This window comes from Rattus norvegicus, chromosome 2 (genome assembly GCF_036323735.1).
Source record: "Rattus norvegicus strain BN/NHsdMcwi chromosome 2, GRCr8, whole genome shotgun sequence".
Taxonomy (NCBI): domain Eukaryota; kingdom Metazoa; phylum Chordata; class Mammalia; order Rodentia; family Muridae; genus Rattus; species Rattus norvegicus.
This window is the reverse complement of record NC_086020.1, coordinates 29876028-29901882: the sequence shown is the minus strand read 5'-3', so window position 1 is coordinate 29901882 and position 25855 is coordinate 29876028. Positions and strand designations below refer to the sequence as shown.

General features: G+C 40.0%; 1 protein-coding gene across 8 annotated transcripts in view; it reads right to left on the bottom strand.

Annotated features, from left to right (window-relative positions):
- The window catches only part of Ankrd31 (ankyrin repeat domain 31), a 193740-nt gene that overhangs the window by 85739 nt on the left and 82146 nt on the right, over window positions 1-25855 (bottom strand). For all 8 annotated transcript variants that reach the window (XM_063282676.1, XM_039103463.2, XM_063282675.1 and 5 more), the window contains 2 exons: window positions 21027-21164; window positions 20168-20310 (listed from right to left, as the gene is read on the bottom strand). In XM_063282676.1, coding sequence (XP_063138746.1) covers window positions 20168-20310; window positions 21027-21164 — 281 coding nt within the window. The remainder of the gene's footprint in view (window positions 1-20167; window positions 20311-21026; window positions 21165-25855) is intronic.

Genomic DNA, 25855 nt, shown 5'->3' with positions numbered 1-25855 from the left:
CTTGGTTTCTCCATCTATGTTAATTGAGAGTTTTGCAGGATACAGTAACCTGGGCTGGCATTTGTGTTCTCTTAGGGTCTGTATGACATCTGTCCAGGATCTTCTGGCCTTCATAGTTTCTGGCGAAAGTCTGGTGTGATTCTGATAGGTCTGCCTTTATATGTTACTTGACCTTTTTCCCTTACTGCTTTTAATATTCTTTCTTTATTTTGTGCGTTTGGTGTTTTGACTATTATGTGACGGGAGGTGTTTCTTTTCTGGTCCAATCTATTTGGAGTTCTGTAGGCTTCTTGTATGCCTATGGGTATCTCTTTTTTTAGGTTAGGGAAGTTTTCTTCTATGATTTTGTTGAAGATATTTACTGGTCCTTTGAGCTGGGAGTCTTCACTCTCTTCTATACCTATTATCCTTAGGTTTGATCTTCTCATTGTGTCCTGGATTTCCTGTATGTTTTGGACCAGTAGCTTTTTCCGCTTTACATCATCTTTGACAGTTGAGTCAATGATTTCTATGGAATCTTCTGCTCCTGAGATTCTCTCTTCCATCTCTTGTATTCTGTTGGTGAAACTCGTGTCTACAGCTCCTTGTCTCTTCTTTTGGTTTTCTATATCCAGGGTTGTTTCCATGTGTTCTTTCTTGATTGCTTCTATTTCCATTTTTAATTCCTTCAGCTGTTTGATTGTGTTTTCCTGGAATTCTTTCAGGGATTTTTGTGACTCCTCTCTATGGGCTTCTACTTGTTTATTTATGATTTCCTGGAATTCTTTCAGGGATTTTTGCGATTCCTCTCTGTAGGCTTCTACTTTTTCTCTAAGGGAGTTCTTCACGTCTTTCTTGAAGTCCTCCAGCATCATGATCAAATATGATTTTGAAACTAGATCTTGCTTTTCTGGTGTGTTTGGACATTCTGTGTTTGCTTTGGTGGGAGAATTGGGCTCCGATGATGCCAGGTAGTCTTGGTTTCTGTTGCTTGGGTTCCTGCGCTTGCCTCTCGCCATCAGATTATCTCTAGTGTTAGTTTGTTCTGCTATTTCTGACGGTGGCTAGACTGTCCTATAAGCCTGTGTGTCAGGAGTGCTGTAGACCTGTTTTCCTGTTTTCTTTCAGCCAGTTATGGGGACAGAGTGTTCTGCTTTTGGGCGTGTAGTTTTTCCTATCTACAAGTCTTCAGCTGTTCCTGTGTCTGGTGTTCACCAGGCAGGTCTCTTGCAGCAGAAAGGTTGGTCTTACCTGTGGTCCCGAGGCTCAAGTTTGCTCGTGGGGTGCTGCCTAAGACCTCTCCACGGCGGCAGCAACCAGGAAGATCTGCGCCGCTCTTTCCGGGAGCCTCCGTGCACCAGGGTTCCAGATGGCGTTTGGTGTTTTCCTCTGGCGTATGAGATTTGTGCAGAGTGCAGTCTCTTCTGGTTTCCCAGGCGTGTCTGCCTCTCTGTAGGTTTAGCTCTCCCTCCCACGGGATTTGGGTGCAGAGAACTGTTTATCCGGTCTGTTTCCTTCAGGTTCCGGCGGTGTCTCAGGCGCAGGGGTCCTGCCGCTCCTGGGCCCTCCCCCTCGGGAACCCAGAGGCTGTATACAGTTTCCTCTTGGGCCAGGGATGTGGGCAGGGGTGGGCAGTGTTGGTGGTCTCTTCCGCTCTGCAGCCTCAGGAGTGCCCACCTGACCAGGCGGTGAGGTCTCTCTCCCACGGGGTTTGGGAGCAGAGAGCTGCTGCGGGCCCTATTTTTCTTTCTTATTATCCTTTCCTGTTCCCTCTTCCTCTCTTTAAATTCTTCTCTCCCCCTTGGACCTCTTCTACTTTCATGTACTAAATATATATGTACACACGTATACATATATATGCAAGCACACATACATTAATATATATGCATGTATATATTAAATCTAGAGTTTATATATTACATAATATAGTATTTATCCTTCCAAATATGGCAATTTTTATTTTTCTGCCAACAAGGTAATTTCATTCTTTACAGTTGAATAAAATTCACTGAGTATATGTACCACATTGTCTCTACCACTCCTCTGCTGATGGATATGCAGGCTGGTTTCCTCTCTTTTGTTTATTTAACCATATGCTTTCTGCCACTATTCTATACCCCACATGCCTAAAGCAATAGAGTCAATTAACCACAGACTAAATATAAACACAAACAAGCAAAATATAAAAATTTATTCAAGTATTGCTACAGTCATACAGAGTTGAGTATCAGAGGTTGGGTCATTTACATTGGAAATTATGGGTAAGGCTGGGCTTATTTATTTACTTGTGTTTTTTGATACAGAGTCTTAGCTGAAGGGAAACAAACTCACATGTAACTAAACACCAGAACACTCGTGCCCTTCTCTGCCACTGCACACATCCGTTGCCCCTTTTCTCTTTCTCATAACAGGTAGATGAAGTAATCAGAAGCCATCATGCTGTGGTGCTTATTCAATGATATGTTTTTAATTTGTCACATATGTCTTCTAATAGTAAATATTTTTATTATATGAATTTTCAATAGACAACTTCAATTTCTCATAACCCATTTATTTTGGCCATTCTCCCCCCCCCCCCCCGCCACCTTGCTCATAAGCAGACAGGCAGGATTCAAGGCTTAAGGTGTCTCTCTCTCTCTCTCTCAGCTTGAGTCTGCATGCACTCCATACTCTTCTATGCACTGTTTTACTACTATGCACTTTTCTTTTTTTCTTCTCTCACACTCCCAGATTCCTACACACCTCTGTGCACTCTCCTTTCACACCTACACTCCCCCACACACACCCCTCACACACACCACACATACCTCCATGCACTCCTTTTGCTCACACACACACTCTTCATTGAACATACCCCTCAGTGTGTTCTCCTTACACATTCTCTCTCCCTCGCTCCCTACCCCACTCTCCCCTCACCTTTAACTTGCCCCAGTCTTTTATTGATTGATACTCCAAAAAGCAGATAGAAAAAAATATTGTATAATCATTACCAAATAAAATTCAAAAGAATGACCACATCTCACAAAAAAATTAAGAATTTTGATTGTTAGCCAAAGTTTCAAGCTTCCCCATTCCAAGGACCATGGCCAAAATAAAAATTTCAATGTTATCATTATTTAAACTTTAACTTTTGACTTATTATACTTCAGAGCTCAAAGCTCCGAGGTCAGCTACATGCTGTTTCTTGTGAAGCTCTAATGATAAATGGCATGGGCAAAGCTTCCAGGCAATGGCCAGTCAAGTTAACCCTTAGCTCTGCAGTTCCACTAGCCTTTCTGCTTCTGCACACAGTGACTCTCTGAAGAGTAACAGTGCTTTGACTTAGTTTTAGTAGTATATAATTTTATGTATTCTGTATTTTCTTATCCATACATTTCCAAAAGAGACCAGGAACCATTATCAAATGTGCAAAACTCATTTCATAACTTCACAGCTTTTTCCTTTCTCAGGGTCCCAATATTGGCTCTGCTCAATTTCCTTAATTTATTTCAAAACATAAATTCTTCAAACTTTCTTTGCAGGTCAGACATTAATCTAGCACTACCACTATGCAGTTATTGCATTGTTTCCAAGATGAGTTCTCACAGCCTTCACCTGGGCCATTAGGACTGTGCTGTGCTGTGCTGTGCTGTGCTGTGCCAATATGCCTCAGTTTTTAGTTGTTTAAGAATCATTACATCAGGGGGCTGGAGAGATGGCTCAGCAGTTAAGAACACTGGCTGCTCTTCCAGAGGTCCTGAGTTCAAGTCCCAGCAACCACATGGTGGCTCACAACCATCTGTAATGAGATGTGGTGCCCTCTTCTGGTGTGTCTGAAGACAGCTACAGTGTACTCATATAAATAAAAATTAATAAAAAAATTTAAAAAACTTTCTTAAAAAAAAGAATTATTACATCAAGAAACATCTAGTTTCACAGAATTAACTAGAGAATTAAGCAGAGCAGGAAAAAGAAATAAGAAAGTCAGACGCAATAGAATAATTGTGCACACCAAGGACAAATGAAGAGTCGCACACAAATGGAATCTATAAAGCCACTGTCCAGGGATAAGCTTAGAAGAAATGGGAACAACTTTTTTGTTTTATAAAAAGCTGCCCGTGAGCTTCTGAGCTGTCTCCATCCAGGCCTGCTATGGGCAGTTCCTTATTTCTGATGGTGGGTCCCTTGGAGGAATGTGTCTCCAACTTCTCAGGGTCCCGGATGCCATCCATGTCATGCTATACTGTCCCCAGCATTTCTAATCTTCTGACTCCTTCTTATCCTCAGGCTTCAACTGCCTCTGCTGACCTGCACTGAAGTGTATGAACTCAGGAACAAACTCAACTCCACCGCACTGACTTCTGACTCAACCCCCAACTCACTCTGTCTCATCCTGGAGTGCCTTGGATAGCTTCTTGAGAGAGTTGGTCACGTATTATACCTGAGCCATTCTGTGAAATCTTTCTCTGATTCGTCACTTTACCACTTGATTGGACATCCTTGTTTGGGATTAAAGGTATGTACTGAGGGTACATCTGTATTCCAGCCAGATCACATAGACCTAGAAGGTCTTTCAATATGATCCCTTCCCAGAGCAAGTTGCTGGAATAAAATTCCTCTACACTGATTCTATCACTTGATCTGTGCATAGTCAGTGCTACAGTAAACATTAGAATGCAGGTACCAAAAAGGTATGCCTGTAAGTCCATACTCTGGGTGGTACAGCTGTATGACAGATCTATATTCTATTTTAAAAGAAACATTCAAATGATCTCCACAGCATCCACACTTGTTTACATCCCCAGGAGTGTTTGGAGTCCCCATCCCCCCTTTTTTACATTGAATCTTTTTAAAAATTGCATTATTATTTACATTTTAAATGTCATACCATTTCCTGGTTCCCCCTTGAGAAACCCACTATCCCAACCCGCAACCCTGCTTCTGAGGGTGCTGCCTCAACCACTGACCAACTCCCTCCCAACTCCCTTCCCTGACATTCCTCTATACTGGGACAACGAACCTTAACAGGACCAAGAGCCTCTCCTCCCATTGATGCCCCACAAGGCCATCCCCTGCTCCATATAGAGATGGAGCCATAGGTCCATTCCTGTGTCCTCTTGGGATGGTGGTTTCATCCCTGGAAGTTCTGGAGGGTTTGGTTGGTTGATATTGTGCTCATCTCATGGGGTTGCAAATCCCTTCAGCTACTTCTGTCCTTTCTCTACCTCCTCTATTGGGGACTGTGTTCTCAGTTCAATGGTTGCTGTGAGCATCTGCCTCTGTATTTGTAAGGCTCTGACAGAGACAGCTATATCAGGCTCCTGTCAGCATGAACTTCTTGGCATCCACAATATTGTCTGGGTTTGGTGGCTGAATATGAGATGCATCCCCATGTGAGGCAGTCTCTGGATGGCCTTTTACTCTCTGCTCCACGTTTTGTCTCTGTATTTCCTCCTATGAATATTTTTTCCACCATCTAAGAAGTTCTGAAGCATCCTCATTTTGGTCTTCCTTCCTTTTGAGCTCCATGTGATTTGTGAATTGTATCATGGGTATTCCGAGCTTTGGGGCTAATATCCACTTTTCAGTGACTGCATACCATGTGTGTTCTTATGTGATTGGGTTAGCTCACTCAGGATGATATTTTCAAGTTCAATCAATTTGCCTAAGAATTCATGAAGTCATTGTTTTTAATAGTTGAATAGTATTCCCTTGTGTAAATGTACCACATTTTCTGTATGCATTCCGCTGTTGAAGGACATCTGGGTTCCTCCAACTTCTATCTATTATGAATAAGGCTGCTATGAACATACTGGAGCATGTGTCCTTGTTATATGTTGGAGCATCATTTGGGTACATGCCCAGGAGAAGTATACCTGGATTCTAAGTTAGTTCCATGTCAATTTTCTGAGGAAACCCTGGACTGATTTCCAGAGTGGCAGTACCAGCTTGCAATCCCACCAACAATGGTGGAGTGTTCCTCTTTCTCCATATCCTCACAAGCATCTTTTGTCACCTGAGTTTTTTATCTTAGCCATTCTGACTGGTGTGAGGTGGAATCTCAGTGTTGTTTTGATTTGCATTTCCCTGATGACTAAGAATGTTGAATAATACTAAAGGTACTCCTCAGCCACTCAATATTCCTCAACTGAGAATTCTTTGTTTAGCTCTGTACCCCATTTTTAATAGGGTTATTTGTGTTTGAGGCTCTTCCCCAATTTTCTTCTATTAGTTTGAGTGTATCTGGTTTGATGTGGATGTCCTTGATCCACTTAGACATGAGCTTTGTATAGGGCGATAAGAATGGGTTGATTTGCATTCTTCTACATGCTGACCTCTAGTTGAACCAAAACCATTTTGAAAATGCTATCTTTTGACCACTGGATGGTTTTAGCTCCTTTGTCACTGATAAAGTGACCATAGTTGTGTAGGTTTATTCTAAGTTTTCAATTCTATTACATTGATCTACTTTCCTGTCTCTGTATAAATACAACAGTTTTTATCAGGATTGATCTGTAATACAGCTGGAGGTTAGGGATGGTGATTCCCCCAGAAGTTCTTTTATTGTTGAGAATAGTTTTCGCTATACTGGTTTTGTTGTTGTTGTTGTTATTTTGTTTTTTGTTATTTCAAATGAATTTGCAGATTGCTCTTTCTATGAAGAACAGAGTTGGAATTTTGATGAGGATTGCATTGAATCTCTAGGTTGTTTTTGGCAAAATGACCATTTTTACTATATTAATCCTACTAATCCATGAGCATGGGAGGTCTTTCCATCTTCTGAGATTTTCTTCAATTTCTTTATTCAGAGACTTGAAGTTCTTGTCATACAGATATTTCACTTGCTTAGAGTCACACCAAGATATTTTGTTATTTGGGACTGTTGTGAAGGGTGTCATTTCCCTAATTTCTTTCTCAGCCTATTTATCCATTGAGTAGAGGAAGGCTACTGATTTGTTTGAGTTAATTTTATGTCCAGCCACTTTGCTGAAGGTGTTTATCAGGTTTAGTAGTTCTCTGGTGGAACTTTTGGAGTATACTATCAATATCAAATAGTGATATTTTGATTTCTTCCCTTTCAATTTTTATCCACTTGACCTCCTTTTGTTGTCTGATTGCTCTGGCTAGGACTTCGAGTACTATATTGAAAAGTAGGGAGAGTGGGCAGCCCTGTCTAGTCCTTGATTCTAGCGGGATTGCTTCAAGTTTCTCTCCATTTAGTTTAATGTTGGCTACTGGTTTGCTGTATATTGCTTTTACTTTGTTTAGGTATGGGCCTTGAATTCCTGATCTTTCCAGGACTTTTATCATGAAGGGGTGTTGAATTTTGCCAAATGCTTTCTCAGCATTTAATGAGATGATCACGTGTTTGTTTCTTTGAGTTTGTTTATATAGTGGATTGCGTAGATGGTTTTCCATATATTGAACCATCCCCTGCATCGCTGGGATGAAGTATATTTAATCATGATGGATGATCATTTTGATGTGTTCTTGGATTCAGTTTGTGAGGATACTATAAATTATACTGGATCATATTCATAAGGGAAATTGGTCTGAAGTTCTCTTTCTTTGTTGGGTCTTTGTGTGGTTTAAGTATAAGTATAATTTTGGCTTCATAGAAGGAATTGGGTAGTGGTCCTGCTTCTGTTTTGTGGAACAGTTTAGACAGTATTGGTATGAGGTCTACTATGACAGTCTGATAGAATTCGCACTAAATCCATCTGGTCCATATATTGAACCATCCCTGTTTGGTTTGGTTGGGAGACTTTTAATAACTGCTTCTATTTCTTTAGGAGTTATGGGACTATTTACATGGTTTATCTGATCCTGATTTAACTTTGGTAACTGGTATCTGTCTAGAAAATCATCCATTTCATCCAGATTTTCCAGTTTTGTTGAATATTGGCTTTTGTAGTAGGATTTGATATTTTCAATTTCCTCAGATTCTGTTGTTAAATCTCCCTTTTCTTTTCTGATTTTGTTAATTTGGATACATTCAGGTTAGTCTGGCTAAGGGTTTAATTATTTTCTCAATGAACCAGCTCTCGGTTTTGTTGATTCTTTATATAGTTCTTCTTGTTTCTACATGGTTGATTTCAGTTCTGAGTTTGATTATTTCCTGCTGTCTACTCCTCTTGGGTGTATTTGTTCCTTTTTGTTCTAGAGTTTTTAAGGGTGCTGTCAAACTGCTAATGTATGTTCTCTCCCGTTTCTTTTTGGAGGAACTCGGAGCTATGAGTTTTTCTCTTAGCACTGCTTTCATTGTGTCACATAAGTTTGGGTACGTTGCAACTTCATTTTTTCTGCTTTCATTGTGTCACATAAGTTTGAGTATGTTGTACCTTCACTTTCATTAAATTCTAGAAAGTCTTTAATTTCTTTATTTCTTCCTTGACCAAGTTATCATTGACTAGAGGGTTGTTCAACTTCCATGTGTATGTGGGCTTTCTGTCATTTTTGTTGTTATTGAAGACCACCCTTAGTCCATGGTAATGATAGGTTACAAGGGATTATTTCAATCTTCTTGTAACTGTTGAGGCCTATTTTGTGACTGATTATATGGTCAGTTTTGGAGAAGGTACCATAAGGTGGTGAAGAGAAGGTATATTCTTTTGTTTTAGGATGAAATGTTCTATAAATATCTTTTAAATCCACTTGGTTCATGATTTCTGTTAGTTTCTCTATGTCTATGGTTTAGTTTCTGTTTCCATGATCTGTCCAATGATGAGAGTGGCGTGTTGAAATATTCCACTATTATTGTGTGAGGTGCAATGTGTCCTTTGAGATGTTGTGAGATGTCTTTTATGAATGCAGGTGCCCTTGTATTTGGAGCATAGATAATCAGGATTGAGAGTTTATTTTAGTGGATTTTTCCCTTTGATGAATATGAAGTGTCCTTCCTTATCTTTTTTGATAACTTTTGGTTGAAAGTCAATTTAATTCGATATTAGAATGTCTACTCCAGCTTGTTTCTTGGGATCGTTTGCTTGGAAAATTGTTTTCCAGTCTTTTATCTGAGGTACTGTCTGTCTTTATCACTTTTTCCTGTATGCAGCAAAATGCTGGGTCATGTTTATGTATCCAGTCTGTTAACCTATGTCTTTTTATTACGGAAATGAGCTCACTGATATTAAGAGATATTAAGGCATAGTGATTGTTGTTTCCTGTTATTTTCGTTATTAGAGGTGGAATTATGTTTGTGTGGCTTGCTTCTTTTGGGTTTGTTGCAATGAGATTACTTTCTTGCTTTTTATGGGTTTTAAATTCCCTCCTTGTGTTGGAGTTCAACTATTATCCTATGCAGAGCTGTATTTGTGGAAATATATTGTGTAAATTTGGTTTTGTTATGGAATATCTTGATTTCTCAATCTATGTTAATTGATAGTTTTGCTGGATTGAGTTGGCATTTGTGTTCTCTTAGTGTCTGTATGACATCTGCCCAGGATCTTCTGGCTTTCAGTCTCTGGTGAGAAGTCTAGTGTAATTCTGATAGGTCTGTCTTTAAATGTTAGTTGACCTTTTCTCCTTACTGTTTTTAATATTGTTTCTTTGTTTGGTGTGTTTAGTATTTTGACTATTACGAGATGTGAGGAATTTCTTTTCTGGTCCAATCTATTTGGAGTTCTGTAACGCTTCTTGCATGTTTATGGGCATCTCTTTCTTTAGGATAGGGAAGTTTTCTTCTATAATTCTGTTGAAGATATTTACTGGGCCTTTAAGCTATTCTCCTTAGGTTTGATCTCATTGTGTCCTGGATTTCCTGTATGTTTTGGGGTAGGAGCTCTTTGAGTTTTACATTATCTTTGATGGTTGTGAAGATGCTTTCTATGGTATCTTCTGCCCCTGAGATTCTCTCTTCTACCTCTTGAATACTGTTGGTGATGATTGCATCTATGACTCCTGATCTCTTCCTTAGGTTTTATATCTCCAGTGATGTCTCCCTTCATGCTTTTTTTATTGTTTCTATTTCCATTTTTAAATTCTGGACAGTTTTGTTCAATTCCTTCACCTGTTTGTTGTGTTTTCCTATAATTATTTCGGGGATTTTTGTGTTTCCTCTTTAACAGCCTCTACTTCTTTACTTGTGTTGTACTTCATTTCTTTTTTTTTTTTATCCATCTTAAATTAAAGTAAATTTACTTTATACTGCTCATTTGGCTTGCAGGGTAAGATTTTATTTTCTTTTTTTTTCTTTTTCTTTTTTTTATTAACTTGAGTATTTCTTATATACATTTCAAGTGTTATTCCCTTTCCCGGTTTCCGGGCAAACATCCCCCTCCCCCTTCCCCTTCCTTATGGGTGTTCCCCTCCCAACCCTCCCGCCATTGCCGCCCTCCCCCCATAGTCTAGTTCACTGGGGGTTCACTCTTAGCAGGACCCAGGGCTTCCCCTTCCACTGGTGCTCTTACTAGGATATTCATTGCTACCTATGGGGTCAGAGTCCAGGGTCAGTCCATGTATAGTATTTAGGTAGTGGCTTAGTCCCTGGAAGCTCTGGTTGCTTGACATTGTTGTACATATAGGGTCTCGAGCCCCTTCAAGCTCTTCCAGTTCTTTCTCTGATTCCTTCAACGGGGGACCTATTCTCAGTTCAGTGGTTTGCTGCTGGCATTCGCCTCTGTATTTGCTGTATTCTGGCTGTGTCTCTCAGGAGCGATCTACATCCGGCTCCTGTCAGTCTACACTTCTTTGCTTCATCCATCTTGTCTAATTGGGTGGCTGTATATGTATGGGCCACATGTGGGGCAGGCTCCGAATGGGTGTTCCTTCAGTCTCTGTTTTAATCTTTGCCTCTCCCTTCCCTGCCAAGGGTATTCTTTTTCCTCATTTAAAGAAGGAGTGAAGCATTCACATTTTGATCATCCGTCTTGAGTTTCGTTTGTTCTAGGGATCTAGGGTAATTCAAGCATTTGGGCTAAAAGCCACTTATCAATGAGTGCATACCATGTATGTCTTTCTGTGATTGGGTTAGCTCACTCAGGATGATATTTTCCAGTTCCAACCATTTGCCTACGAATTTCATAAACTCGTTGTTTTTGACAGCTGAGTAATATTCCATTGTGTAGATGTACCACATTTTCTGTATCCATTCCTCTGTTGAAGGGCATCTGGGTTCTTTCCAGCTTCTGGCTATTATAAATAAGGCTGCGATGAACATAGTGGAGCACGTGTCTCTTTTATATGTTGAGGCATCTTTTGGGTATATGCCCAAGAGAGGTATAGCTGGATCCTCAGGCAGTTCAATGTCCAATTTTCTGAGGAACCTCCAGACTGATTTCCAGAATGGTTTTACCAGTCTGCAATCCCACCAACAATGGAGGAGTGTTCCTCTTTCTCCAAATCCTCGCCAGCATCTGCTGTCACCTGAGTTTTTGATCTTAGCCATTCTCACTGGTGTGAGGTGAAATCTCAGGGTTGTTTTGATTTGCATTTCCCTTATGACTAAAGATGTTGAACATTTCTTTAGGTGTTTCTCAGCCATTCGGCATTCCTCAGCTGTGAATTCTTCGTTTAGCTCTGAACCCCATTTTTAATAGGGTTATTTGTCTACCTGCGGTCTAACTTCTTGAGTTCTTTGTATATTTTGGATATAAGGCCTCTATCTGTTGTAGGATTGGTAAAGATCTTTTCCCAATCTGTTGGTTGCCGTTTTGTCCTAACCACAGTATCCTTTGCCTTACAGAAGCTTTGCAGTTTTATGAGATCCCATTTGTCGATTTTGATCTTAGAGCATGAGCCATTGGTGTTTTGTTCAGGAAATTTTTTCCAGTGCCCATGTGTTCCAGATGCTTCCCTAGTTTTTCTTCTATTAGTTTGAGTGTGTCTGGTTTGATGTGGAGGTCCTTGATCCACTTGGACTTAAGCTTTGAACAGGGTGATAAGGATGGATCGATCTGCATTCTTCTACATGTTGCCCTCCAGTTGAACCAGCACCATTTGCTGAAAATGCTATCTTTTTTCCATTGGATGGTTTTGGCTCCTTTGTCAAAAATCAAGTGACCATAGGTGTGTGGGTTCATTTCTGGGTCTTCAATTCTATTCCATTGGTCTATCTGTCTGTCTCTGTACCAATACCATGCAGTTTTTATCACTACTGCTCTGTAATACTGCTTGAGTTCAGGGATAGTGATTCCCCCTGAAGTCCTTTTATTGTTGAGGATAGCTTTAGCTATCCTGGGTTTTTTGTTATTCCAGATGAATTTGCAAATTGTTCTGTCTAACTCTTTGAAGAATTGGATTGGTATTTTGATGGGGATTGCATTGAATCTGTAGATTGCTTTTGGTAAAATGGCCATTTTTACTATATTAATCCTGCCAATCCATGAGCATGGGAGATCTTTCCATCTTCTGAGGTCTTCTTCAATTTCTTTCCTCAGTGTCTTGAAGTTCTTATTGTACAGATCTTTTACTTGCTTGGTTAAAGTCACACCGAGGTACTTTATATTATTTGGGTCTATTATGAAGGGTGTCGTTTCCCTAATTTCTTTCTCGGCTTGTTTCTCTTTTGTATAGAGGAAGGCAACTGATTTATTTGAATTAATTTTGTTCCCAGCCACTTTGCTGAAGTTGTTTATCCGCTTTAGTAGTTCTCTGGTGGAACTTTTGGGATCACTTAAATATACTATCATGTCATCTGCAAATAGTGATATTTTGACTTCTTCTTTTCCGATCTGTATCCCCTTTATCTCCTTTTGTTGTCTGATTGCTCTGGCTAGAACTTCAAGAACTATATTGAATAAGTAGGGAGAGAGTGGGCAGCCTTGTCTAGTCCCTGATTTTAGTGGGATTGCTTCAAGTTTCTCTCCATTTAGTTTAATGTTAGCAACTGGTTTGCTGTATATGGCTTTTACTATGTTTAGGTATGGGCCTTGAATTCCTATTCTTTCCAGGACTTTTATCATGAAGGGGTGTTGAATTTTGTCAAATGCTTTCTCAGCATCTAATGAAATGATCATGTGGTTCTGTTCCTTCAGTTTGTTTATATGATGGATCACTTTGATGGTTTTCCGTATATTAAACCATCCCTGCATGCCTGGGATGAAGCCTACTTGATCATGGTGGATGATTGTTTTGATGTGCTCTTGAATTCGGTTTGCCAGAATTTTATTGAGTATTTTTGCGTCGATATTCATAAGGGAAATTGGTCTGAAGTTCTCTTTCTTTGTTGTGTCTTTGTGTGGTTTACGTATAAGAGTAATTGTGGCTTCGTAGAAGGAATTCGGTAGTGCTCCATCTGTTTCAATTTTGTGGAATAGTTTGGATAATATTGGTATGAGGTCTTCTATGAAGGTTTGATAGAATTCTGCACTAAACCCGTCTGGACCTGGGCTCTTTTTGGTTGGGAGACCTTTAATGACTGCTTCTATTTCCTTAGGAGTTATGGGGTTGTTTAACTGGTTTATCTGTTCCTGATTTAACTTCGATACCTGGTATCTGTCTAGGAAATTGTCCATTTCCTGAAGATTTTCAAGTTTTGTTGAATATAGGTTTTTATAGTAAGATCTGATGATTTTTTGAATTTCCTCTGAATCTGTTGTTATGTCTCCCTTTTCATTTCTGATTTTGTTAATTTGGACGCACTCTCTGTGTCCTCTCGTTAGTCTGGCTAAGGGTTTATCTATCTTGTTGATTTTCTCAAAGAACCAACTTTTGGTTCTGTTGATTCTTTCTATGGTCCTTTTTGTTTCTACTTGGTTGATTTCAGCTCTGAGTGATTATTTCCTGCCTTCTACTCCTCCTGGGTGTATTTGCTTCTTTTTGTTCTAGAGCTTTTAGGTGTGCTGTCAAGCTGCTGACATATGCTCTTTCCTGTTTCTTTCTGCAGGCACTCAGCGCTATGAGTTTTCCTCTTAGCACAGCTTTCATTGTGTCCCATAAGTTTGGGTATGTTGTATCTTCATTTTCCTTAATTCTAAAAAGTTTTTAATTTGTTTCTTTATTTCTTCCTTGACCAGGTTATCATTAGTAGAGCATTGTTCAATTTCCACGTATATGTGGGCATTCTTCCCTTATTGTTATTGAAGACCAGTTTTAGGCCGTGGTGGTCCGATAGCACGCATGGGATTATTTCTATCTTTCTGTACCTGTTGAGGCCCGTTTTTTGACCAATTATATGGTCAATTTTGGAGAAAGTACCATGAGGAGCTGAGAAGAAGGTATATCCTTTTGTTTTAGGATAGAATGTTCTATAAATATCTGTTAAGTCCATTTGGCTCATGACTTCTCTTAGTCTGTCGACATCACTGTTTAATTTCTGTTTCCATGATCTGTCCATTGATGAGAGTGGGGTGTTGAAATCTCCCACTATTATTGTGTGAGGTGCAATGTGTGTTTTGAGCTTTAGTAAGGTTTCTTTTACGTATGTAGGTGCCCTTGTATTTGGGGCATAGATATTTAGGATTGAGAGTTCATCTTGGTGGATTTTTCCTTTGATGAATATGAAGTGTCCTTCCTTATCTTTTTTGATGACTTTTAGTTGGAAATTGATTTTATTTGATATTAGAATGGCTACTCCAGCTTGCTTCTTCTGACCATTTGCTTGGAAAGTTGTTTTCCAGCCTTTCACTCTTTTGTAGTGTCTGTCTTTGTCTCTGAGGTGTGTTTCCTGTAGGCAGCAGAATGCAGGGTCTTCATTGCGTATCCAGTTTGTTAATCTGTGTCTTTTTATTGGGGAGTTGAGACCACTGATGTTGAGAGATATTAAGGAATAGTGATTATTGCTTCCTGTTATATTCGTATTTGGAGGTGAGATGTTTGTGTTCTTGTGTTCTCTTTGTTTTGTTGCCAAGACGATTAGTTTCTTGCTTCTTCTAGGGTATAGCTTGCCTCCTTATGTTGGGCTTTACCATTTATTATCCTTTGTAGTGCTGGATTTGTAGAAAGATATTGTGTAAATTTGGTTTTGTCATGGAATATCTTGGTTTCTCCATCAATGTTAATTGAGAGTTTTGCTGGATACAGTAACCTGGGCTGGCATTTGTGTTCTCTTAGAGTCTGTATGACATCAGTCCAGGATCTTCTGGCCTTCATAGTTTCTGGCGAGAAGTTTGGTGTGATTCTGATAGGTCTGCCTTTATATGTTACTTGACCTTTTTCCCTTACTGCTTTTAATATTCTTTCTTTATTTTGTGCGTTTGGTGTTTTGACAATTATGTGACGGGAGGTGTTTCTTTTCTGGTCCAATCTATTTGGAGTTCTGTAGGCTTCTTGTATGTCTATGGGTATCTCTTTTTTTAGGTTAGGGAAGTTTTCTTCTATGATTTTGTTGAAGATATTTACTGGTCCTTTGAGCTGGGAGTCTTCACTCTCTTCTATACCTATTATCCTTAGGTTTGATCTTCTCATTGAGTCCTGGATTTCCTGTATGTTTTGGACCAGTAGCTTTTTCCGCTTTACATTATCTTTGACAGTTGAGTCAATGATTTCTATGGAATCTTCTGCTCCCGAGATTCTCTCCTCTATCTCTTGTATTCTGTTGGTGAAGCTTGTATCTACAGCTCCTTGTCTCTTCTTTTGGTTTTCTATATCCAGGGTTGTTTCCATGTGTTCTTTCTTGATTGCTTCTATTTCCATTTTTAATTCCTTCAACTGTTTGTGTTTTCCTGGAATTCTTTCAGGGATTTTTGTGTCTCCTCTCTATGGGCTTCTACTTGTTTATTTATGTTTTCCTGGAATTCTTTCAGGCATTTTTGTGTCTCCTCTCTATGGGCTTCTACTTGTTTATTTATGTTTTCCTGGAATTCTTTCAGGGATTTTTGCGATTCTTTCAGGCATTTTTGCGATTCCTCTCTGTAGGCTTCTACTTGTTCTCTAAAGGAGTTCTTCACGTCTTTCTTGAAGTCCTCCAGCATCATGATCAAATATGATTTTGAAACTAGATCTTGCTTTTCTGGTGTGTTTGGATATTCCATGTTTGTTTTTTTTTTTTTTTTTTTTTTTTTTTTTGGTTCTTTTTTTCGGAGCTGGGGACCGAACCCAGGGCCTTGCGCTTCCTAGGTAAGCGCTCTACCACTGAGCTAAATCCCCAGCCCCTCCATGTTTGTTTTGATGGGAGAATTGGGCTCCGATGGTGCCATGTAGTCTTGGTTTCTGTTGCTTGGGTTCTTGCGCTTGCCTCTCGCCATCAGATTATCTCTAGTGTTACTTTGTTCTGCTATTTCTGACAGTGGCTAGACTGTCCTATAAGCCTGTGTGTCAGGAGTGCTGTAGACCTGTTTTCCTCTCTTTCAGTCAGTTATGGGAACAGAGTGTTCTGCTTTCCGGCGTGTAGTTTTTCCTCTCTACAGGTCTTCAGCTGTTCCTGTGGGCCTGTGTCTTGAGTTCACCAGGCAGCTTTCTTGCAGCAGAAAATTTGGTCTTACCTGTGGTCCCGGGGCTCAAGTTCGCTCGTGGGGTGCTGCCCACGGGCTCTCTGCAGCGGCAGCAACCAGGAAGACCTGTGCCGCCCCTTCCGGGAGCTTCAGTGCACCAGGGTTCCAGATGGTCTTTGGCTTTTTCCTCTGGCGTCCGAGATGTGTGTGCAGAGAGCAGTCTCTTCTGGTTTCCCAGGCTTGTCTGCCTCTCTGAAGGTTCAGCTCTCCCTCCCACGGGATTTGGGTGCAGAGAACTGTTTATCCGGTCTGTTTCCTTCAGGTTCTGGTGGTGTCTCAGGCAGGGGTCCTGCCGCTCCTGGGCCCTCCCCCACGGGAGCCCAGAGGCCTTATACAGTTTCCTCTTGGGCCAGGGATGTGGGCAGGGGTGAGCAGTGTTGGTGGTCTCTTCCGCTCTGCAGCCTCAGGAGTGCCCACCTGACCAGGCGGTTGGGTCTGTCTCTCACAGGGTCTCGTACTTCATTTCTTTAAGGGAGTTATTTATGTCCTTTTTAAAGTCCCCCATCATTATCATAAAATGTGATTTTTAAATCTAAATCTTGCTTTTCTAGTGTCTTTGGATATCCAGTATTTTCTTTGGGGGAGAACTGGGCTCTGATTATGTCAAGTAGACTTGGTTTCTGTTGCTTAGGCTCCTGGGCTTGCCTCTTGCTATTGGGTTGTCTGCTGTTAGCTTGTCTTGCTGTTTTGGACAGTGGCTTAACCCTCCTGTAGGCCTCTATGTCAGCACTCCTGTAGAACCGTTTTCCAGTTTTCTTTCAGCCGTTTCTGTGAACAGGTGCTCTGCTCTCAGATGTGTAGGCGCTCCTGGTGACTGTCTTTTAGCTCTTTGCATAGGGAGGAATCAGATGGGTCCTGTCCTTGACTGCTCTTAGTTCCTTGCTCCCAGGGGGCACAGCTGGCACTAAGCGATTCACTCTTGGGTCGGGAATGTGGGCAAAGTGTAGTCTCCTCTGATTTCTCATGAGTGTCTGCACTTCTGAGGGTCCAGCTCTCTCCCCATGGGATTTGGGTGCAGGGAGCTGTTTGACCAGTTCAGTTCATTTCCAGGTGCTGACCAGAACAGCAGGTACCTGTAGTTGACTGTTCCTATATTCCTGTGTCCAGAGTCACTATGCAGTTTCCTGTTGGACCAGGGATGTGGGCAGAGGTGGGCAGAAGTGGCAGTCTGTCCTGTGGTCTCAGGACAGTCCTCACTTCTGGGTGTTCAGCTCTCTTCCCCAGGATCAGCATTTTGCTCTTTATACACCATGAACATGCAGTGCCCTCAGAGGGTATCTGACCATCTGAAACTGGAGTTAGAGAGTTGTGACCTGCCATGTGTTGACACAGATCCTTTGGAAGGTATAGTCAGTGCTCTTAAACACTGATCCATTATTCTGCCTTACACATTAATATTTTGAATGCAACAAATTAGGAAATAAATTCTCTTGGCCCTTGTCTATTCAAAAGCTCTGTTCTCCATATTCACTAATTAAAACATAAGGATAAGGTGCACACATGGCTCAGCCATTAAAAGGCTAGGTCCACATCCAAAAAGATTAAAGTAAAATACACTACCGTCTGAAACTGCAGTCCTAAAGGATCTGATGCCCTCTTCTGGCCTCCTTGGGCACTGCATGTATATGAGGTACAGATACACACATGTAGGCAAAATATTAAGACACATAAAATAAATAAAATCTCAGAAGTAGAGGGTGTCAATAAGGATTCCTGTGGTATTCTTGCCAGCCACTTTAGCTTAGTTAGTAAACTATAGACCCACTGAGAGAGCCTGTCTTAAAATTAAAACAGAGACCTACACACACAAACACACACACACACACACACACACACACACACACACACACACACACAGACCAACAATAAAAATACTGGCTACTGGGTCACTCTATATAGTTTCACTAAGCACAAACACTGAATATATTCACACTTTTTCACTGTTTAGGAGAGAATGATCTCTTGAAAAGAATAGAACATAAGAATACTTAGATACCTCCATATTCCATGTCTTTTTGTTTTATAATTCACAGCTATATCACTTATATGTGATGTGATCATGATTATCACTATATACTAAATTCTATAAGTTTTTAAAATATACCTCCAGTTGTCTAATACAAATACCAATGATAGAATTAATTTTTTAAATGTACTCTTTTTATTTTTAGAATAATAATCTAAAATTCGATTTCTCCACTATTAAATGTTGAAAATTATTTATGTGGCTGAGAATGTCTTCATGTAGTATTTATAACCATAGCAATAATCCCACATCCAGTTAATCAGTCAGAAAATAAAGTTTTCCCCACTTAGTTACACTCATCAATTTGGGGTATTAGCCAGATCTTGTAAAACCACATATTCTTAAGAATTTGTTTATTCTTTCTTAGTCTAAATACATGAAAGTCTAAAGAGTTCGTCAAAAGAAGCCTTCCTACCTTAGTCTGAATGTTAGTTCACATCTCCTATCTCTGTAGATACGAATTCAGTAACATAGGACTACACTTAGGCTGAAATAGCATGGGAACATTTACAAATCCTTATTGCTGTGCTCTTAATGCTATATACATATAAACAAGTACTCAAGAGAGTTACAAAGAGTTTAGGGTCCATGTCCATGGCTGTGTGTGTACAATGTACATATGGTTGAGCATGAGGGCACAGGTGTGCCTGTGAATATGGAGCCCAGAGGCCACCTCCAGATGTCATTCACTGGAAGTCTTGCTTTCTGAGACAGGGTCTCTGTTCTCTAAGATGGGGACACTGGGATCTGGTGCACACTGACTAGCCAAAGGAGTCTGGTCAGTGGGCCCCAGAAAACTGCCTGTTTCCACTCCCTCAGCATTGGGTTTTTCCTTTTGTGGGTTCTAGGGATGGAACTCAGGTCTTCACATTTGTCTTCCAACTGAGTCATGTCCTCATCCCTGTGCTATTGTTGGGAATAGTAAGAATCTTCCTCCATAGATTTGTCAAAAAGAAAAGAGAACTTAAAAAGAGAAAGGATATTGTTGTGTTTAAAACTCTTGAGTTCCGGGGCAGGAGAGATGGCTCAGTGGGTAAGAGCCCTGACTAATCTTTTAGGAAGATCAGGGTCAGATTCTAAACAACCACAGGGTAGAAATGTTACTCCTGTCCCAGGGACTCTGATGCTCTCTGCTGGCCTCTGAGGGTACTGCATGGATGTGGTACACAGACATTAAATGCAGACAGAACACTCATACAGTAATAGTAATCATCATCAGCATCATCAGCATCATCACAACACACTAATAATTTTCTTTTAAAACCTAGAAACAAAACTCTTGAGTTGTTTACTGAACTGCATGTAGAGAAAAGTAAACAACATACATCCAAACAGGAGTCACTTCATGCTTCCCCTCAAAACTGTTGCGTACTTGTAAGTTAGAACTTGTAAGCCTCAGATGGGTGTCGGGCTCATGCTATCTCCCAGCACACAGGTGGCTGAGGCACAAGCATTCTGAATCTGAGGTCAACATGGTTGCACATTAAAATCCTGTCTCAAACACCAAAATATCTGCCACATACATCATCACTAATATTAGACTCTTTGTGGAAATCATATCAGACAATTAAAAATTAGATTCATGTTTTCTTCTGACTTACAAGACTTGTGTGACACACAATGGAAAAATAATTCTTTAAAATACATACTGATTCTCTAATCCCCACATAAGATTGTATCTTCCCTCATAATTCTAGCAGGTGTTAAAACCATTTGTTAGTATAAGAATCACTTCAGTTCCCACTTTAAATGTCTTCATTCTTTCACTCGTTCTCCTAAGAAAATAGAAATCTAACTTGACAAGCACCATTACCTTTAAATGGTTCCCTGCAGAAGCACCATGTAAAGGCAAAATCCCATCTACATTTTCACAGTTCACATTTGCACCAGCTTTTAATAACTCTATAATTATATCATCAAATCCCCCACTTGATGCCTTATGAAGGGGTGTCCAACCTGAAAAAGAAAAAAAAATAAGAAAGCTGCTCCATAACTATTAAGATTCATGAAATATCTTTATTTTGAGGGCTCTTGTGTTAGTAAACTCAATAACTCCATTAAAATACATGTAAATGTACTAAGTATTGAATAAGAAATGATTTTAGAAGTATTGTTTTAAAACATATGAACTTCATTTTGGGAAAAAGGTAATCTCTTCATAAATACTGTTGATAAAGGTGCCAAACCAGAAACAGGGTAGGTGCTGGTCAAGGAGCTTGGTTTTGACACTATCTAGCTTTCCTGTCTCAGACTTGCACTGCTACATTTCTATTTAAAGTGGCACCTGACTCAGTAAACCTTTGCATTTCCATCTTTAATTATGTACACAAGATTATTTTCTGTATAAGAATACCACAAAAATGATTTTTAGAACAGGTTTAGAATAAGAAAGACAAACAGGAAAAAAGGGAGTTGTGAACATTTTGCATTTCCTCCTCATTCAGAGAATGGGATTAGAGCTTCCCAGGAGAAGCCTAACTTCCTTCCCTTCTCACTCTATGCATCCTTGAAACAATGACAAATCTGATTATTCGCCAAACTAAAATATGGTATAAAAATACAGTTCAAACATAGCTAAGTATCACCCCGTGTCAAAATTAGGGGTGAAGGAAAAAAAAAACAGTATTTCAGTGAGTTCAAATTAAAAAACAAATAATTAAAAGGGCCCAAACCTGCATTATCTTTGAGATTCACATCTGCTCCAGATTCTATTAGCATTTTCACTAGGGAAAGATTTCCTCCTTTGGAAGCCACATGGAGCCGGCTTTCTCCTTTGGCATTTCTCTTATTGATTCCAGCTGTGTTCACTTCTGTAATTATATCAAGCAAATCTGAGCCTTATTTTCTGCAAAATGCTCATTGTTTATGAATGTCCTTAGAAAATATAGACCTACTTCCTGATAATACTATAAACAAGAGGCACAACACTAAACATGTAACTTTTCCTTTAAAAGATGAAGTGTTTATTTTATGTCACAGTTTCAGGTTAAGAGACCATCACCATGTAGGGAGTCACAGGAACAGGAGTTTGAAATAACTGGCTAAGAATCTTGCAAATTGATTATATTTAAGTATGCAAATAAAATAAAATTCCAGAAACAGTAGGGAGTTTTAATGATAAAATTGATACTACCTACTAGATACCATATTTCCTTCCACTAGATGTTTCCTTCAAGGTGCTTCTAAACTGGGAACGCATCAGTTAATTTTCAGAATGAGTTCATGTTAAGTGAGTTATAAAATAAAATTTTAATTTCTTGAGCATGTATCAGTGGACAGGAAAAACTGTTTGCTGCTTTTGGTTCAAATCCTAAGTAAGAAGAAGTAACAGTGCTTTGCACTGATTCAAGCAAATACTCAAACATTTGGTCAGAACAAACCTGCTTCCATCCTCTTCACCTCGCTCTCGAGTCCTGTAATGAAGGAACGCTTGTTTTCCTAAGATGATGGAATTCTGGTGTTATAGGCACTTTCAGGCTGCCTGTTTCAGTGCCTGCCTGCAATCTCAATGCTCACTTGGGAGGCTGAGGCTGGAGAGTCGTGAGTTTCAGGTCACCCTGGGATCCATGTAATATAATAATATAGTGAAACTCTATCCTTCTTACAGTTGTTTCTCAATGTGCATGTTCCTAGCCCATACGGTGCCAAGTAACAAACTGGCCTTTTGGATTCTGGTTTTCTTTACTATAAAACTCAATACAAAATCATGTCCAAAGAGCCCATTTTAAAGTCTTTTCTTCACAGTGTAAGTTAGAGAGATTAAGCTGGAAATAAAATTAATGAACAAACCCTGTTTTTCCTCATTTTTTCCACATATTCTGCTACATTACAGTACTTTTTTGTTTTCTGTTTTTTATGTTTGGTTCATTTTGTTTTTTAAATATCAAAGAAAATACAGAAGAACAGAGGGTAGACTTGAACAAATTTGAGGAGGGGAATTGGAATGTTACTCTTAAAGAGTGAATTGCCTTAGCAGACTGTGGGATGCTTCAGTTCAACTGCCTGCAAAGAGATTCATGGGGAAAAAAGCCTATCTGATCCCAGGCAGCCAGCACCAGTTATGTGTGGACACAGGAAAACTGACTGAAAGCTGATACAGAGTAAAGTTGGGACTCTGAGGTCCCCTTTCCAAGTCTAAATTGAAGGGAAACCACTCATTTTATCTTGTACTGAATAGAACCCTCCTGAAACTCAAGAACCAAGAGGTTGGTTTTCTGCATGAACCACATTACGGAAGATGGAAATTAACAAAAAAGCAAAACAGGGTTAGGTAAGAAACAGAAGACTGTCCATGACACCAACAGTATGAGTACTATCTAGTGAGTCTTCTACAAAGGCTGAGTATTCAGCTCAAACCTACTTGAGAGCAAACTCTAAAAACCCCTCTTAAGAATTCCAACTCCTGGGGTTGGGGATTTAGCTCAGTGGTAGAGCTCTTGCCTAGGAAGTGCAAGGCCCTGGGTTCGGTCCGCAGCTCCAAAAAAAAGAACAAAAAAAAAAAAAAAGAATTCCAACTCCTTTTATCATGAAGGGGTGTTGAACTTTGTCAAATGCTTTCTCAGCATCTAATGAAATGATCATGTGGTTTTTATCTTTCAGTTTGTTTATATAGTGGATTAGGTTGATGGTTTTCCGTATATTAAACTATCGCTGCATCCCTGGAATGAAGCCTGCTTGGTCATGATGGATGACTGTTTTGATGTGCTCTTGGATTCGGTTTCAAAGAATTTTATTGAGTATCTTTGTGTTGATATTCATAAGGGAAAGTAAGGCCCATACCTAAACATAGTAAAAGCCATATACAGCAAACCAGTAGCTAATATTAAACTAAATGGAGAGAAACTTGAAGCAATCCCACTAAAATCAGGGACTAGACAAGGCTACCCACTCTCTCCCTACTTCTTCAATATAGTTCTCGAAGTTCCTAGCCAGAGCAATCAGACAACAAAAGGAGATCAAACGGATACAGATTGGAAAGGAAGAAGTCAAAATATCACTATTTACAGATGATATGATTGTATATTTAAGTGATCCCAAAAGTTCAGTGAACACAAAAGAGAAACAAGCTGAGAAAGAAATTAGGGAAATGACACCCTTCATAATAGTCCCAAATAATATAAAATACCTCGGTGTGACTTTAACCAAGCAAGTGAAAGATCTGTATGATAAGAACTTCAAGCCTCTGAAGAAAGAAATTGAAGAAGATCTCAGAAGATGAAAAGATCTCCCATGCTCATGGATTGGCAGGATTAATATAGTAAAAATGGCTATTTTACCAAAAGTGGTCTACAGATTCAATACAATCCCCACCAAAATTCCAACCCAATTCTTCATAGAGTTAGACATAACAATTTGCAAATTCATCGGGAATAACAAAAAATCTAGGATAGCTAAAACTATCCTCAACAATAAAAGGGCTTCCTGAGGAATCACTATCCCTGAACTCAAGCAGTATTACAGAGCAATAGTGATAAAAACTGTATGGTATTGGTACACAGACAGGCAGATAGACCAGAGGAATAGAATTGAAGACCCAGAAATGAACCCACACACCTACGGTCACTTGATTTTTGACAAAGGAGCCAAAACCATCCAATGGAAAGAAGATAGCATTTTCAGCAAATGGTGCTGGTTCAACTGGAGGTCAGGATGTAGAAGAATGCAGATCGACCCATTCTTATCACCCTGTACAAAGCTTAAGACCAAGTGGATCAAGGACCTCCACATCAAACCAGATACACTCAAACTAATAGAAGAAAAAGTGGGGAAGAATCTCGAACACATGGGCACTGGAGAACACTTCCTGAACAAAACACCAATGGCTTATGCTCTAAGATCAAGAATCGATAAATGTGATCTCACAAAACTGCAAAGCTTCTGTAAGGCAAAGGACACTGTTGGGCAACCAACAGATTGGGAAAAGATCTCTACCAATCCTACAACTGATAGAGGGCTCACATCCAAAATATACAACGAACTCATGAAGTTTGACTGCAGGGAGACAAATAACCCTATTAAAAATGGGGTTCAGAGCTAAACAAAGAATTCACAGCTGAGGAATGCCAAATAGCTGAGAAGCACCTAAAGAAACGTTCAACATCTTTAGTCATAAGGGAAATGCAAATCAAAACAACCCTGAGACTTCAACTCACACCAGTGAGAATGTCTAAGATCAAAAACTCTGACGACAGCAGATGCTGGCAAGGATGTGGAGAAAGAGGAACACTCCTCCATTGTTGGTGGGATTGCAAACTGGTACAACCTCTCTGGAAATCAGTCTGGAGGTTCCTCAGAAAATTGAACTACCTGAAGACCCAGCTATACCTCTCTTTTGGGCATATACCCAAAAGATGCCCCAACATATAACAAAGACACATGCTCCACTATGTTCATAGGAGCCTTATTTATAATAGCCAGAAGCTGGAAAGAACCCAGATGCCCTTCAACAGAGGAATGGATACAGAAAATGTGGTACATCTACACAATGGAATACTACTCAGCTATCAAAAACAATGACTTTATGAAATTCATAGGCAAATGGATGGAACTGGAAAACATCATCCTGAGTGAGGTAACCCAATCAGAGAAAAACACATATGGTATGCACTCACTGATAAGTGGATATTAGCCCAAATGCTCAAATTATCCTAAATGCACAGAACACATGAAACTCAAGAAGGATAACCAAAATGCAAATGCTTCATTCCTTCTTTAAAAGGGGAACAGGAATACCCTTGAAAGGGAGTAGGGAGGCAAAGTTTAGAAGAGAGGCCGAAGGAACGACCATTCAGAGCCTGCCCCACATGTGGCCCATACATATACAGCCACCAAACTAGATAAGATGGATGAAGCAAAGAGGTGCAGGCTGAGAGGAACCGGATATTTATCTCTCCTGAGAGACACAGCCAGAATATGGCAAATACATAGGCGAATGCCAGCAACAAAACACTGAACTGAGAAGGGGACCCCTGTTGAAGGAATCAGAGAAAGGACTGAAAGAGCTGAAGGGGCTCGAGACCCCATATGTACAACAATGCCAAGCAACCAGAGCTTCCAGGGACTAAGCCACTACCCAAAGACTATACATGGGCTGACCCTGGGCTCCAACTGCATAGGTAGCAATGAATAGCCTAGTAGGGGCACCAGTGGAAGGGGAAGCCCTTGGTCCTGCCAAGACTGAACCCCCAGTGAACGTGATTGTTGGGGGGAGGGTGGTAGTGGGGGGGAGGATGGGGAGGGAACAACTATATAGAAGCGGAGGGGGAAGGGTTAGGGGGATGTTAGCCTGGAAACCAGGAAAGGTAATAATTAAAATGTAAATAAGAAATACCCAATTTAATAAAGATGGAGAAAAAAAGATAAACAAAACAAAAAAAAAGAAAAGAAAAAAACTGCAAAACTTTTGTGAGGCAAAGGACACTGTCATTAGGACAAAACAGCAACCAACAGATTGGGAAAAGATCTTTACCAACCCTACATCCATAGAGGGCTAATATCCAAA